Source organism: Doryrhamphus excisus, chromosome 5 (assembly GCF_030265055.1).
Source record: "Doryrhamphus excisus isolate RoL2022-K1 chromosome 5, RoL_Dexc_1.0, whole genome shotgun sequence".
Lineage (NCBI taxonomy): Eukaryota > Metazoa > Chordata > Actinopteri > Syngnathiformes > Syngnathidae > Doryrhamphus > Doryrhamphus excisus.
This window is the reverse complement of record NC_080470.1, coordinates 12492788-12510222: the sequence shown is the minus strand read 5'-3', so window position 1 is coordinate 12510222 and position 17435 is coordinate 12492788. Positions and strand designations below refer to the sequence as shown.

At 41.7% G+C, this 17435-nt stretch overlaps 1 protein-coding gene across 1 annotated transcript; it reads left to right on the top strand.

The window, feature by feature from the left end:
* The first annotated feature begins 515 nt into the window (after positions 1–515).
* Positions 516–17325, top strand: clocka (clock circadian regulator a). Its single transcript, XM_058073366.1, has 21 exons — positions 516–783; positions 867–2658; positions 6718–6850; positions 6921–7011; positions 8001–8057; positions 8126–8274; positions 8342–8433; positions 8497–8586; positions 8656–8776; positions 10166–10279; positions 10394–10515; positions 10643–10725; positions 10815–10921; positions 11001–11148; positions 13761–13836; positions 13914–14141; positions 15160–15306; positions 15809–15991; positions 16076–16203; positions 16297–16462; positions 16742–17325. Exons 4-21 carry the CDS (start codon positions 6992–6994, stop codon positions 16925–16927), a joined length of 2217 nt encoding a protein of 738 aa, XP_057929349.1. The 5' UTR covers positions 516–783; positions 867–2658; positions 6718–6850; positions 6921–6991; the 3' UTR covers positions 16928–17325.
* Positions 17326–17435: the final 110 nt, after the last annotated feature.

Genomic DNA, 17435 nt, shown 5'->3' with positions numbered 1-17435 from the left:
ATTTGGAGTTTTGTCACATTTCGGAATAAGTAGATGCTTTTTGTTGAACAAAACAGTTGTTGAACAGTGCGGTGCAGTATGGTAATAAAGCATTGAAATTTATGCTTCGTTGCAATCTTTTAGGTAACATTGTTAACTGTCAAAACAGTGGAAAAATAAGCCAACCCTTCTCTTGTTTCACAGTTTGTTGATGTTAATGATGAATGAGGTGGCCAAGTATTCCTTCATGCATCTTAATTTTTTCCCCCCAGAATTAACTATCACATTTTTTGTAGGTAAAATGTTGAAACATAAAGTAGTTGAGTACAAGTTTGTATGGCACCTGCTTAGCTAGAAGCTAGTTTAACAGTCAACATCTTGCTGTAAGTCAGTGCACCTTAAAACTATGTCACAGAAGATCGAAATCAAAGTCCTTTGTGCACAAAAGGCTGCTTCCTATTGGCTGGGAGTCCTATCAATATCAGCTTGTAAGGGAATGGGAACTTAAAAACAGGAAGTAAAACAGTACGGTTTGGTGTCCCCCACCCAAAAAAAATGACATTGAAGACATAGTTTAGCAACAATTTGGCAAATAGGTACGAACTTTAAGGTGTTTGAGAGGTTCCATTCTTCCAAGAACAGATGTTCCTGTTTACCTTTCTTGGAAGTCCCAGCTAACGGGTGGGTATGCTTATGAATGAACTTCCAAGATATGCGTGTGTGTGTGTGTGTGTTCTCTTCTCATATTCCGGCCGTGCTGCATGTGGGAGGCTGGCGGTGACCTAGATGTTCTGATTCACTAATGTGAGCATACTCAGCTCCCTCATTTTTTTTGTTAATGTACCCTTTTTACAAGAAGTAAAAGGCTACTTCTTGTTTTTTATTAGAGGAAGACTTCGAGACGAGATCTTGACGGCACGCTGAGCTGCAGCGACATGAGGCGTTTGAGGTTCAGCCCTTGCTAGGAGGTCAAAGGTAAGGCATGGCCTTTTGTGTTGCCTCGGCTTGAATGAATGGACTGTCATGATGGTTATAACGCTCATAATGGTCATTGTTAACATGTGGGGCAGTGTCCTCTTTCTCATCTTTTCTTGTTACCATGGAGATGAGGGAAAATCACCACAATACAGAAGAGTTTCTTTTGTTTACAGCAGGCGTATTATATACCTGAAGACACCACTGATGTTCATTACCACTACAGATTCCTGATTATAGTTTTCTTCAAGGTGCCGCAATAATGTACTGGAAGCGTGTTGTAGAAAATGTTGCCTTCATGCTAGAATTTAGACAGTTTAGTGTGCTTTTACCAAGTCCTCCTTTCTGCGTCTGTCGCTTTAATGCTAATGAGCTGTTTTGTCCCTGACAGAGTGTGTGTATCCAGGACGCACTTTTACCGCTTTTTATCTCATGGGTGTTACAATCCGGGACCACCAGCGACTGAAAAACACAAGTAATTGTTACGTCGATAAAAATGTCTATTTTGACACACAGCTCACTCCACTCCCCCTTCAAAAACCCTCCTGCAAGCTTGACGTTGTCAATCTCCTTGGATCGGATTTCGGATCAACATATGAGTTTGCAATTTTGATGAAATGTTTCATGACAATTGTCCTGTGTTTTAGTTATTTTCATTTTCATTTTCAAGGTAAGGTGCATTGAGGAAAATCTTTAATGATAATCCTTTCTGAATGTTCCTAAATAGGCTTTTTTACTTATAAACATTTAGAATTTAAAACAGTACCAAATCTTATTTTGAGCTGACACTGTAATCAAAAAAACATATTTGTGTCAATGTGAGAGGTCTCACTCGCTCACATTTTGTATTTGCTGAACGTTTGTGGGCGAGTTTAAGGGCTATGTAAAGAAAAATAGTAATACAAAAATTTGCTTGCTGACTGTATTGTTTTAAATAATGGCTCATAGTTCCATAATTGATGTCGTTTTACATAAAATGTTATGTAATTATTGTTGTAGTTGCATATCGAATGTTTCCTACAAAGAGATCTCCCCTAAACTTATTTTGATCTGCGATTAAATGCAATTAATTCTATGGACAAAATACAATTAATCACTATTAAAATATAATAATAATCGATTGACGGCGTTTTCTTAAAAGCATCTCGTTCAGGACTACAAGCAGTTTTCCAAGTGACCAGCCAAACCACACGAAATAGGCTGACAAAAAAAAACCGCATCAGTGACCGATGCCCGATCGTGTCTGCTGTCTTGAAAAAAAAAATGCACTGTGTAGTTATAAACAAGTTTAAAGGGGAACTGCGCTTTTTGGAATTTTGCCCATCATTCACAATCTGGTCCTCCTTAATCGGGTGATCCAGGCTCTAGGGACAAATATAAAAAAAGTCACTTTTGCTAATAGCTGGTTTTGGAGTGTGTGCTTTGCGAGGGTAGTCAAACATCTTTCGGTGTCACACATGGGTCATAGTGTGATCCACAGAGCGTGGTCTTTTTACGTGGCTCAGCTCCACAGTCATTCGCAGTGGGTACTCTCTGGCTGCTGGTCGTCCCTCTCAATTCCAGTGACCCACTTGGCACCAGTACGAGGCCTCTGGCAGGATTCCTACCCAGCTGAGGCTAGAAGGCGTCGTGGGCCGAATGCCAGCCATCACCACCGCCACCACTGCTGCAAACATTCCTGTCTGCTGCCTGGGGAAGGAAAAGGTGAAACAAAGAGTCTTTTTGTGCTAAAGAGTGGAATGATGTCTGGCAGTTCAGGGAAGATTTCAGTTTAGTTTGTGGGTAATTGTCATGAATTAGGGTCATAGATTTAATCAATTTATTGATTAAATTCATGCGTTCTAATGCATTTGTAAAGTGCATTATGAAGGCGATCATGTGTTTTTAGTCCTTGGTCCATAAAAACAGTAGAGGGTATCCCGGGTATTGAAATTGTACTGCGTTAGTGGCAAAATGGGCCAAGATCCTACCAAGACCAGAAAGACTTCTCAGGAAGAAATAAATGTAAACATTTCTTGTGTAACTCGTCTAATCTTCCGTCTGTGCTCTGACAGCGGGGACCTTTTGAGGGATTACAAATGTCCCGGTGTGACGCAGGTGAGGAAGACAAAAACAAGGGTTGGCATCTCATTTAACCTAATCATGCCATAGATTGCTACCTTCAGGATAACATCTTCATGACAGGTTGGCCTTTTTTTGTTTTTACATTGTTTCCTATTTGGTGGTCTTAACTTGGTTTTCGCTTTCCTGTTTTGGGATCATGTGTTACAACCTCTGACAGAAGCACCTGTTGGTAATTGTTAATCAGACCACTATTTTTAAACTGACTACTACTACTGACTACTAGTGAATGGAACTGTGTGTAGTATACCATGGAGCAGAAAGTCCTCCATAATGGTGAGCAAGACGGGTGGGCGGAGCTTGGCGGACAACAGTATACAATGTATAAAATGGATGAATGTTATTTACTGAACACAATTAATATATATGTGGGAGTCCCGCAGAATATACACTTTGTGAATCTTGTCCACTGTCCTGTTCATTTACAACAATCAGTGTTATAAATCTACAACATTGTTATGACACATACAGTACCTGTCTTTGTTTTGGGGTAAAATGACATATTTGGTATTTTGGACCATTTGTTAGAGCAATTCATGCCTGAGCATGCATTGTTTCTGGACTCCTTGTGCAAAGCATTCTACAGAAGTTGATGACGAGTTGACAGTCCTGTTCAATTCTAGTGTCCTAGGCTGGGACCCTCTTGTCACCTCATTATTGTTTGCTTGTGTGGATTTACTACATTTGCTACTTTTCCTACCTGCTTGCTTATTGCATTTTGGTGAGCATTTTGTTTGGCCCTATAACATGCCTTTCCATTCCTGCATTTTTGTATTTTGTGGCTCACACATACTTTGTGTCTACTCTTTTTCCATGAATTAAAATACTTAATTGATTGCACCCACACAATGTCCTTGAATCCTGGGGTGGCGCTCCATGCTATAATACAGTAGCACAACATGACCGTGAGGTGTGACGGTGTAACACTAGACATTACACTACGTACATTACACTTACCTAAGGGTCATGTTGGGTCAAAAAACTAACTGTTTCATCCACAAATTTGACAAAGACCCTAAAAGATAGGGTGAGGAGCTCGGTCATCTCGGAGGAGGTCAGTTGAGGTGGCTTGAGCATCTAGTCCAGACATCTCCCGGACGCCTCCCTGCATGGAGAGGTGTTCCAAGCATGCCCATCTGGGAGAAGGTCCCAGGGCAGGCCTTGGACAAGCTGGAGGGTCTCACAGCTAGCTTTGATGTCCAGACGTGACAAAGTCTGGACTTCCCTCTGAGACTGCTGCCCCTGCAGCAAAAAAAAAAAGTGGAATGGATGGAATGAAAAAGAAGACATGAGAAGCTGGCTAACTACAACCCAAAATATTTAATGCTATTTATGCTTTTTCTTATCTTCTTAATAGTTGATGGGGCAACACTTTACAAGCAACGTTAAGCATTTAGATGTCAGTTTGCATACAATGTCCATCCATCCATCCATTTTCTATGCTGCTTATCCTCATTAGGGTTGCATTTTTTCTGTCCAACAGGTATATTTTTTATGTCACCAAGGACTATTGTAGATTTATGATTGAGATTTCATGTTTGGTTCTCATAGACAGGCTCTAGAGAGATTATAGTTACATAATTAAAAAGTGACTTTTACCAATAGGGTTTTAAACATTTGTCACTGACCAAAATGAATTCATGAATGATCATATGTGAATGCTAAACATTTTATAATGGCTGACCACCTCAAAAAGCAGAACCAACTTTTACAGGTTTTAGTATTTGAATAAGACACCCAGAATGTACTAGAAACAACTAAATACTCATTTACTTCCACAATGATCTCCTCCGTATGTTTTGCAATAAAGCCAAAGCACAGCAAATAATCCAGCAAAATACCCAGAATGCCTTGTGGTGGCATGCTGGGGCACCACTTGGTGCACCTACCAAGTGGGTAGGTTCCATTGGGGATTTAATGCAAACCAAGAGGGAGCAATAGGGAGCTTCTCTCTGGTGGCCGGAGACAGCTGAATGAATCATTGCAGCCCCCCAGCAGCCATGGCCAATGAAATGCTTTGCTGGGATGAAATGCATGACAGAAAAAACGTTCAAATGTTTTTTTTTCCTGAACTCGTATTGGTACTTGTATATTTCTTTCCTACATTTTGAGTGTTAAGTTGCTGTGTGATGATTAGCATTATTTCTATGATGGCACTGTAAATCTGTAACGACCTCCTGCGGTTTCTGATGGGTTTACAACCTTGTCGTCAGCTCCCTTATAGGTATAGTGGTTTAGATACAAGGTTTAGGTGTCGTGTTTCCTGCCATGAACTGAAAAAATTATGAATTGAAAAAACACCTGTTAAATCAACCCTATATTGTTATTAGGAAGTTGCACACAACAATGCTTGGCTTGCTTATGATTGGCCGTATTTACATTCGCATCAGGTCTTCTGACAATTGGTGTTGTTTTCAGAGGACATTCGTGGTTGCTGAGAAGGAAGTCTGGACTATTTTTGTGCCGTTGCTATGGCACACCATGGTTGGCGCCAGTGCCAGCTTCAGGCATGGCGGGGTGCGTGACGCGCGGCAAGGCGGATCCACCTCGCAGTGACTCATATCCTGGGAGATTCACTGGCCTACATCTTGGGCGTGCTGTGTGATGATTATGTTAGTTTGGCTCTGGTCTTGCCACAGTTGCCAAGCAGAGGAAAGCCTTTCCAGATTCAAGCGACGGGACCCTCCTGTGCTGAAGGCCTCTGAGGGATTGAAGTTGTCAGGGGAGGGGTAGGTGGCGTTGTTGGTCAGAGCGTGGCGTTGTTGGTGGTGCCCATGGAGCTGAGATTAAGTTTGGAGGAGGCGGGAAAGTAGGTCATTGGGCCAGCAGGTCAGTGAAGCACAGATGACATCACAGTTACACAACCTCTGCTCTCCTGCTTACAAAACGCTCACTCTGCAGCTTCTGGTTCCGCTGATTGGTTGTAAATTGGTGCTTTTTTACACACAATTCTGTCTGTAAATGTCATTCTGGTGCTGCGACTGCACAGCCTTGGTGAGGGGGGACTTGTTTGGGTCTGAATCACATAAAAAGCAAAGCATAGCTATGTGAGCTATAGTCCTAACATTAAACTCACATTTAGTAGATGCTTGGCAGAGATTCGGACTGCATTTCATTTTAAAGAAGCAGCAAAACAGCATCAGACCATCACACTACCACCACCATATTTTACTGTTGATATGATGTATGTCACGTTGCATCATAGGGGATCTTTTAAGAGACAATCCAAATAATTTTGTCAGGTGTGAGAAGCATGGTGACAAGGGGATTTTCTGGGAACTATGAGACACAAGTTATCACACAGGTACTGACAGTAAATGGTTCACAAAATAAATGGGTCAAATATTTAGGCTACAGACCCAGCGGGCTTCCTCTTTTTAATTAGTCAGTCTATTGTAGGCTGACTTGATACGTTTGATACGTTTTCCGAGCAATTTCGGTCCACAAAAGTTGAAAAAATTACCAATTTGAATAAATGTTAAATGAATTATTCCATTTTTTTTTACTCTCAGACTTTGTCAGGCAATTCTTACCCTGGCTGTAGTTTGACTACGCGGGTGTACCTAAAGTGAAGTCGGGATGTCACTGTTTCGGGTTGGGACGTGTCTAATGACGTGTTCAAATGTTTCTTTAATCCGGTAGATTCCAATGTTGCTGCTATGTGTGAGGTTCTCACGCCAGTTCTCCACGCTCTAAACCATGCACCTCCAGCCTACCTTCATCTGTTCTTCTTTTCCTCATCTTCCTCTCACCAGGCCAGATAGCTGTCCGTAAGGTAGGAACGGAAACTGCCAAAGTCATTCTCTGTTTTTTTCCCCCTCACTGTCTCTCTCTTTTTCTCGAAGGTTGGATCACAAATGTCTTCCTCACACTTGAAAGACCCCTTCCTGCCACGTTAACCCTCAACAGGATCAAAATGACCTCAAGCATTGACCAGTGAGTCAAACTGTTAGCATTTCTAAATACGCCTTTCCTGAAATAATGGCCGCTTCGTTCATATAAATCATACAGAACCGACATTGCATCTGTGAAGCTGAAATTTTTGGTGGAGTTTAAACATTAAGAGCTGGTACTCCCAGCAGTTATGTACATTTTCCATTTTGTGGCTTCACTCTATCTATATTCCAAACTATATGAATTAATAAATCATCCTGGTTAAATATGGCCTATTAATAGTAAAAAAAAAAGCATATTTAAACACATTTTACATATTTTTTGCCTAGATTAAGCGGTTTCAGAAATAAAAATACATTCAGAAGACACATTTAAAGACACTGTGATAATATGTAGTATTCTAAACTGGTCACTCAGTGTCAGTAATGTTACTCTAATGTTAACCTCCTTAAGATCCAACAGCGGAAAATGTAAATTCCTGCACTTTTTCCAATTTGTTTTCAATTTCTTATCAGGGTGCCTATATTACCATCCCGAGGAGGTGCTGGGTAGAGCTTCAAACAACCCTTAATTTGAAATGCACTGTTCATCACTGTTTAAGACCATAGGTAAAAAAACAACATAAAACCTCCCTAAAGTAGACATCAAATGTTCATAAAAGGAGTCAGTAATGAGTACCCGCACCGTTAATCGCCTGAAAAATTGGTTTGGGCATGCTTGAAGTCAGCATTTCCAAGGTGCTGCTCCAAGTGGTGAAGATGGCTTCATGGAGGGCACCCTTGCCATCCACGCCCAAATGTTCTCCATGGATTTAGACATACAGCATGAGGTTACTCCTCTGGAAGTCCTTTGTCAGGCATTGTGAACTGAGTACTACCATAGTATTACGTTTACTATGGTATTGATACTTCTATTCCTTGCAGTATAAAACAGGGCTCCATGAGTGCAAACATAGAATCTGTCAAGACTTTGGACGACATTTCATTTTGTCATCTTTACACAAATTACACTTTTTGGTTTATGTCCTGCAGGAATGACAGCAGCATTTTTGACTTGCTGGACGAAGATGACAAGGACAAAGCAAAACGGTGAGGAATGTGTTTATCTTGAATGTGGATCAGTCTTTTCATTCAGAGCCGCTGTTTGTGTCTTGCAGTGTGTCCCGCAACAAGTCAGAGAAGAAGCGCCGGGATCACTTCAACATCCTCATCAAGGAGCTGGGCACCATGTTGCCAGGCAACACTCGCAAGATGGACAAGTCCACTATTTTACAGAAGAGCATCAACTTCCTGCAAACGCATAAAGGTAAAAAAAAAAGGCAACTGAGCTGTTGCTGCTCACAAGTCATCTTTGACAACTTCTCCACCATCAGAAGTTGCCGCCCAGTCCGAGTCAACAGAGATCAGACAGGATTGGAAACCTGCGTTTCTGAGCAACGAGGAGTTCACCCAGCTGATGTTGGAGGTGAATTGCTTATAGATGTCTTTAAACATGTGACTAAAGTGGAACTCAATCATCTTTCCTCAGGCCTTAGATGGATTCTTCTTGGCCATCACAACCCAAGGGAACATCATCTACGCCTCTGAGAGTGTCACGTCGCTACTGGAGCACCTTCCTGTGAGTCCCTTTGGACATACGAGTTGTGGCAGCCAGCATTAAATGTACTGTACATGTGACGGGTTTCAGTCGGACCTTGTGGATCAGAACCTGTTGAACTTCCTGCCCAGGGGGGAGCACTCAGATGTCTACAAGGTGCTGTCCTCTCATTTCACGGACGAGGAGACACTGATGCCCGAGTATCTGAAGAGTAAGTCCTTGTCCATACCACTTACTAATCATGGTATGATACTAATCATGGTATGATTAGTAAGGCTGCACGGCGGGTGAGTGGTTAGCGTGCAGACCTCACAGCTAGGAGACCAGGGTTCAATTCCACCCTCGGCCATCTCTGTGTGGAGTTTGCATGTGCAAATGTGCATGCGCGGGTTTTCTCCGGGTACTCCGTTTTCCTCCCACATTCCAAAAACATGCTAGGTTAATTGGCGACTCCAAATTGTCCATAGGTATGAATGTGAGTGTGAATGGTTGTTTGTCTATATGTGCCCTGTGATTGGCTGGCAACCAGTCCAGGATGTACCCCTCCTCTCGCCCGAAGACTGCTTGGATAGGCTCCAGCAACCTCCCCTCGTGAGGATAAGCGGTAGAAAATAAGTAAAGATGAATAGTAAGTGGTTTTAGTTGGTTTCTCCAGCATGTTGTGGGCATTTACATTTAGATTTAGATTAAAAAACTTGCCATCAAAATAATATAGTGCGTCATAGTTTTACATAATATTTAATATTAATTTTGAATGTAATTATTGTCTAAAAAAAAGCATACATTTCCATGTTTAGGCGGTTTTGAATTGCTATTCAACATATAAAACAGGGTTAATTTTTTCCCAATAAAAGCAAAAAAGTGGCACAACAATTAATTCAAGAGGTCACAAAAGACCCCACAACAACATCCAAAGAACTGCAGGCCTCACTTGCCTCAGCTAAGGTCTGTGTTCATGACTCCACCATAAGAAAGATGGTGGGCAAAACATTAATTCTTGTCTCAGTTTTGCCAGAAAACATGTTGATGATCGCCAAGACCTTTGGGGAAATACTCTGTGGTCTGACGAGAAAGTTTAACTTTTTAGAAGATGTGTGTCCCGTCACATCTGGCGTTAAGTAAGTTGGTAATGTGATGGTCTGAGGCTGTTTTCTGTTGTCTACCAAAAAATCCCGAAGGATAATTTCCAGCCATCTGTTTGTGATCTCAAACTGAAACCAACTTGGGTTCTACAGCAGGACAATGATCTGAAACACACCAGCAAATCCACCTCTGAATGGCTGAAGAAAAACAAAATGAAGACTTTGGAGTGATCTAGTCAAAGACAACAATTCTGCAAAGATGATTGAGCCAAAATTCCTACACAGCGCTATAAGAGACTCATTGAAAGTTATCGCAAACGCTTGATTGCAGTTGTTGCTGCTAATGGGGGCCCAGCTAGTTATTAGGTTTAGGGGGCAATTTGGTTCTACAAAATATCAAAAACGGATCCAAAAACATAGAGTTATTATTTCGGTGTCAATCACAATATGGAGCCTTTGCCCAGGTCTGTGCTCTCTGAGTGCTTTTCTAGTTGTCATACTTCTTCCACCAATTGCAGACAAAAACCAGCTGGAGTTCTGTTGCCACATGCTCAGAGGGACGATAGACCCCAAAGAGCCCCCTGTGTATGAATATGTCAAATTCATTGGAAACTTCAAGGCCCTCAACAATGGTAAGTAGACTTTAATTATATTAATTATATATACTTTAAGGCTTTAATTATGCCAGTTACTACTCGAAGTTCTAACTAGAAACATACTTGTTTGTCCTACTATTAACCCCTCAGTCCCTAAATGCAGTCACAATGGATTCACTAAGATGGTCATTCGGGGATCGATCCACTCAGGCTTTGAGGAGCAAGTGTGTCTCGTGGCCACCGTGAGGCTCGCCAAACCCAAATTCATTAAGGTAAGCATCAGTACATTTCATATTTCAGTAAAATATGTTGCAATTACGATGGAACTCTCACTGCACAAATAAGTACAGTATTTCATAGTATTGCCTGTCTAAGCTACTTTGCATGTTTGCGCCACAGGAGATGTGCACTGTAGAGGAGCACAGTGAAGAATTTACCTCCAGACATAGTTTAGAATGGAAGTTCCTCTTCTTGGACCACAGGTATACTGGTAAAATTCTATGTGCTCCAATGGAAGTGTCAACAATTGTGCTTTAAAATCAAAATACTCATTACTATTTGTGGTATCCAGAGCTCCGCCCATTATAGGCTACCTGCCGTTTGAAGTGCTGGGCACGTCTGGCTATGATTACTACCATGTGGACGACCTGGGAACGCTGGCCAAATGTCACGAGCATCGTGAGCACCACACTTCTGTTAAAAAGGAGTAGCTGTTGCTTCAGGCGATACTCTCCTTTATGTCATTGTGTGTCTGCAGTGTTGCAATACGGCAAAGGAAAGTCCTGCTATTACCGATTCCTCACCAAAGGGCAGCAGTGGATTTGGCTCCAGACGCACTACTATATCACCTACCACCAGTGGAACTCCAGACCTGAGTTTATTGTCTGCACTCACACTGTGGTCAGGTACAGGAACCAAACGTGTTAGCAACGTAAAAGGCCGCCATCTTGTAGGAGCTTGCCTACAGCCGCAGTTATTTTCTCTTACCATGCACCGGTTAGCTATAGGAGACTCAGTGGTTAACTCATTCGCTCATAGCAACCAGGAAGTCAAAAAGCATTGATCCCCGTAGCGTGCACCAGGTTAAGCATTGGAAGGGAAATTTTACTGCATGCACACGCATGCCAACGCATGCACACACAATTAAATTCCAAAGTCACATTTGTGAATAAATTGTTATTATTCATTTAAACTTTTTTGTGTCATGTTGTGGCATATTTTGGCTAAATGTATATATACATATATATGTATGCATATGTATATACACATATATGTATGCATATGTATATACACACACACATACAGTATGTCACAAAAGTGAGTACACCCCTCACATTTCCGCAAATATTTTATTATATCTTTTCATGGGACAACACTGAAGAAATGAAACTTTGCTACAATGTAAAGTAGTCAGTGTACAGCTTGTATAACAGTGTAAATGTACTGTCCCCTCAAAATAACTCAATACACAGACCTTATTGTCTAAACTGCAGGCAACAAAAGTGAATACACCCCTAAGTGAAAATGTCCAAATTGGGCCCAATTAGCCATTTTCTTTCCCCAGTGTCATGTGACCCATTAGTGTTACAAGGTCTCGGGTCTGAATGGGGAGCATGTGTGTTAAATTTGGTTTTATCACTCTCACACTCTCTCATACTGGTCACTGGAAGTTTAACATGGCACCTCATGGCAAAGAACTCTCTGAGGATCTGAAAAAAAGAATTGCTGCGCTACACGAAGATGGCTTAGGCTAGAAGAAGATTGCCAACACTCTGAAACTGAGCAGCAGCACGGTGGCCAAGACCATACAGTGGTTTAACATCACAGGTTCCACTCAGAACAGGCCTCGCCATGGTCGACCAAAGAAGTTGAGTGCACGTGCCCAGCGTCATATCCAGAGGTTGTCTTTGGAAAATAGACGCCTGAGTGCTGCCAGCATTGCTGCAGAGGTTGAAGGGATGGGTGGTCAACCTGTCAGTGCTCAGACCATACGTCGCACTCTGCATCAAATTGGTCTGCATGGCTGTCATCCCAGAAAGAAGCCTCTTCTAAAGATGATGCATAAGAAAGCCCGCAAACAGTTTGCTGAAGATAAGCAGACTAAAGACATGGATTACTGGAACCATGTCCTGTGGTCTGATGAGACCAAGATAAGCTTATTTGGTTCAGATGGTGTCAACCGTGTGTGGCGGAAACCAGGTGAGGAGTACAAAGACGAGTGTGTTTTACCTACAGTCAAACATGGTGGTGGGAGTGTCATGGTCTGGGGCTGCATGAGTGCTGCCGGCACTGGGGAGCTACAGTTCATTGAGGGAACCATGAATGCCAACATGTACTGTGACATCCTGAAGCAGAGCATGATCCCCTCCCTTTGGAAACTGGGCCGCAGGGCAGTATTCCAACATGACAACGACCCCAAACACACCTCCAAGACAACCACTGCTTTGCTAAAGAAGTTAAGGGTGAATGTGATGGACTGGCCAAGCATGTCTCCGGACCTAAATCCTATTGAGCATCTGTGGGGCATCCTCAAACTGAAGGTGAAGGAGCACAAGGTCTCTAACATCCACCAGCTCCGTGATGTCGTCATGGAGGAGTGGAAGAGGATTCCAGTGGCAACCTGTGAAGCTCTGGTGAACTCCATGCCCAAGAGGGTTAAGGCAGTGCTGGAAAATAATGGTGGCCACACAAAATATTGACACTTTTGGCCCAATTTGGACATTTTCACTTAGGGGTGTATTCACTTTTGTTGCCTGCAGTTTAGACATTAAGGTCTGTGTATTGAGTTATTTTGAGGGGACAGTACATTTACACTGTTATACAAGCTGTACACTGACTACTTTACATTGTAGCAAAGTTTCATTTCTTCAGTGTTGTCCCATGAAAAGATATAATAAAATATTTGCAGAAATGTGAAGGGTGTACTCACTTTTGTGACATACTGTATATATATATATATATATATATATACACGTATGTATAAATTTTTCATATACATATATATATGTACATATACACAAACATATATATACACATTAGGATACGTATATATATATATATATGTACATATGTATATATATATATATATATATATATTGGTGGGAACCTGGGATTGAATGAGTTAATTAGATGGATGTTTAAGTATTCATTAAGTATTCACAGTGTTTAAGTTTTAGTGTTAGTGTTAGTGTTAGTATTAGTATTAGTATTAGTATTAGTATTAGTATTAGTATTAGTATTGATGGAACCTGGGATTGAATGAGTTAATTAGATGGAGGCATTAACTGTAGTTTATGAATAATAACAATCACAAGCTCTCATAAGAACTTTACTATGTACAAAGTGCCATACTAGTGTAAAAAGAAGTTAACCACTGTTCATAAGAACAGCCTTAAATGTGTCATGGACATGATCACTCTTGGATCCTTTTTACTTGTTGTACAAGTGTATAAAGAAGTTAGCCACACAGAGGACTTTGCTGTGGCTTCCTTGGATTGGAATGGTGTGTTTGTCTCAGTTACAGTGAAGTGAGAGCAGAACAGCGGCGAGAACTGGGACTGGAAGTGCGGCCGACTGAGATGACGCTAGACAAGGTGAGCACAAAGGGGCGGAGCCTTATGTGATGTCACAAAGCCAGGTGACGAGCGCTTCCTTCTGCATGTCCTTTCAGTTGCAGGACTCTAGCTTAGAGTCACAACCCAACACATCCACCCTCAAGGAGGCCCTGGACCGATTAACCCGCAGCCGGACGCCATCGACATCGTCTCGAAGTTCGCATAAATCCTCTCACACTGTGGTGTCAGACACCTGTAGGCGTGATTCTCATCCGCAAGGTGAAGTAAGCACTGAGTCCAACGTGGGCGTCGCATCACAAAGAAGATCATCAGTTGGGAGTCAGGTTGGTCTGACTGAGTGGTGAACATAGTTGGAAGATACAAGAAGGGCTCTATTTTCGTAGACCGGCACAGCGCTGTGCCAATGGCGTGTGGCCTGTGCGCTTCGCAATTTTCGTGAGCAGCACAGTCTAATCCAGGCATCTTGCTTGTGAACGTGCATTCCTGCTCTACATCGACAAATATGAGAACCATCCTCCTTGAGAAAAAATGAACAGTAAAAAAATATATTCTACAGCCAAATTTACCACTGTGCAGGGTGCGCTTTGCTTACACCAACAATAAACAAGGTCGGAGCTGGCGATCTTTCAGGGCACCTTTGGCGTGCTGTTTTGCCATGCCACGAAATTAGAGCCCAAAGTGTCAAGTCAAAAATCGTGTCCTTTTTGTCAATTCTCATGAAGTTATGACATTTCCTTTGTCATAAACTGGAGTGCTGGGAGATCATCTCCAGTTATATGAACTAAATCCCCACCTTTCTCGGACTCCCTTTCTCTCTTTTAAATTGTAAATATGAATATTTTGTTAACTTACTGTAAATAGAAAGTCTGATGGCAATTAATTACAATGGAATTCACTCATTCAACTTTTTCCAGCAGGAAGATGCTTTGACAAAACGTGATGTGTAACTGCATGAACTACAATATGGTATACTGTATGCCTGGAATTGTTTATTCATGTGTAAAACTGAATTTAAATGAATGTGAAATCTCATAACAGTGAGAAGTATATTAAGTTTTACCACACGGATGTCAAATGTTGATCAGCTTGTCTCTTCTTCATTGGATAATTGATATTTATTTTGTGTGGTTATCTCATTCAGTCAATAAGCTCCCAAAACACAGCACAGACCTCATCAATGGTTTCACAGCAACAACAGCAAGTACCGACTAGTGCTCAAATAAGACATTTGGCTTATTCCAAGGATTCTTAATTATTGTACTTTGCAGTGTTAAATGAATGACTGCCAAAAGTGAGCATCTTTGTTCAAGCAGGTTTTTTTTCACTTTGTTTGTCCTCCAGTTTGCCAGCCAGCTAGAAGCCATGCAGCAAATGAAGAAGGAGCTGGAGCAACGCACGCAGATGATTGAGGCCAACATCCAACTGCAGCTCCATGAGCTGTGGGGGATTCAGCAGGAGCTGCAGAGGGTGCAGGAGCAGGGTTTGCAAGTAGGGGGCATTCAGGAGTTTTTATGAATATGTCAGTCTTTCCATTATCCAGATTGGTCCACCATCGCAGTCTACTGATCCTGTGTAGTGGTGTCCTCCTTTCCCTATTTTCTCACGATGGCTTTTTTGAATCTTTGACAAATATCTGTCTTTCATGCATACATTCTCATCCCATATATTTACCAAATATATAATCATGTGGGACATCCAAATATTTCCATTAGCACAACATTCAACATTTTCCAAAAATACTGTATTTTCTGGACTATAAGTTGCAGCACCAGCCAAACCATACAGCCAAAAATACAGTGCTTTTTAACAAATAAAGCATTTAATTATTTTTTTTGCCTTAAACTCTATAATAAATAATTTTTTGTACAGAAAAATAATTATGAATGTGACAAATGGTATAGTACTGCACTTGATAATATATATGTGAAGTCATAGTATTTCCGAGATCAGATTGGTGTAGTGAGAATATAAATGTTGTGCTGTGTTGCAGATGCTGGTGCAGAAAGGAGCTATAGGACTGAACGTGAACACGGTGCCGATGGCTTCGGGGACTGTGCAGCAAGGTCCTACACTCGGCATGCAGGGCCAGGCGGTCTCTGCGGGGCCTTTGCAGACCACAATCCAACAACGGCAAAATGCTGTCCAATCCCAACACAACACGACACCGGCACAGGTCTGACTCACTCCAAGAGCTGTCATGTGCAAACACGTGAACATGTTCGCATTTTGAGAAAATACACTTGTACGCAAACCACAGAATACACTGGCAGCTTCTCTCTACAACACCGTGATGATCCCTCAGCAAAACCCAGCAAACGTGGTGCAGATTGCGCCCAACACAGGGACAAACGCTCCCGCTGTGTTCACACAGGACGCCCAAATAAGGTTAGCATATTCCTTCCTTTTGGGACTATGAACAACATGTAAAGTAAACTACGTATATCGAAACAATAACCCTATGTCCTCACCTCGTACAAGGTTTCCTGACGCTCGTCAGCTGCTCACCAAGTTGGTCACAGGACAAATGGCATGTGGCGCCGTCATGGTCCCGTCCACCATGTTCATGGGACAAGTGGTGACGGCGTTCGCTCCCCAGCAAACCATCAGCATTTCCCAGCAGCCACCACAGCAGCCGCAGGATCAGGTATAGGCCTACACATGAAGTCAATTTGTTGTTTTTTTTTTTTACCTCTGTTCCAATTTCAACTTCCACTTTTTTTCTGTTTTGTTCTAAAAACATTTCTTGTCACTGTTCAATTGAACAAGTGTATCTACTAATTTGTGACTTTTTAAATAATAACATTGTGAGAAAAAGTCACAACAATAATTGATTTTTTTTCTTTACTCATTACCATTTATTTTTAAAACAGTCGAAAAGGCTTTTAAAGTAAAAATAAATAAAATGTCTTGCCTGTTGCTCAAGGCTCAGCAGATGCTCCAGCCCACACAGCTCATCATGCCGGCGGCATTCACCACCACCACTGCCAACAAAAACACCAGCACTCCCAGCAAGCAGCATCAACAACACGTAACACAACACAAACAACAGCAACAGCCCTCCAACAGAAGAGACACTTTGCCCAATCCATCTGTGGCACAGCTGCCGTAGCCGCTTACAGCCTCCAGGCGGCGTGCCAGAACGTGCCCCCGGAGCCGAGAAGCCAAAATGGCGCTCTCGTGTGGCGGGAAGAGAATTGAAACGTGTTTACTGTCACTGCAGAACAGCCGCAGTAATTTTTAAGAATATTATCTGAGACCTAAACAATTTATAAGGTCCAGATAAACTGTACATAATATATAATGTAAATACACATTGGAGAGACTATTTTATATGAGATGATTATGCTCTTTTTCTAGTATTGGAAGATGAAAAAAGTTGTTTCGTTTTCGACCTTTATTAGCAAGTTTCACATGTAGACTTCAGCTCATTCTCTGGTTAGCCATCATGCTTCAAAATAAGATATCAATAAACTCTCAAACATCAATGGTGTTCTTTGCAAACTCCAGTTCACCTGTTTAGTTCTTTGTGGAAATGTGGAAAAAAAAGCTTCTTAATTGTGAAAGTAAGCGGAATATTGAGATGTACTCACCATTAATGCATGAAATAACTAAAAACA

Excerpts from the sequence above, each read along its gene's own strand:
- clocka (XM_058073366.1), top strand. The coding sequence starts at position 6,992 with ATGACCTCAAGCATTGACCA. Across the intron at positions 14,142-15,159 it reads GATCATCAGTTGGGAGTCAG|TTTGCCAGCCAGCTAGAAGC; the intron begins GTTGGTCTGACT and ends TTTGTCCTCCAG. Across the intron at positions 15,992-16,075 it reads ACAACACGACACCGGCACAG|AATACACTGGCAGCTTCTCT; the intron begins GTCTGACTCACT and ends CGCAAACCACAG.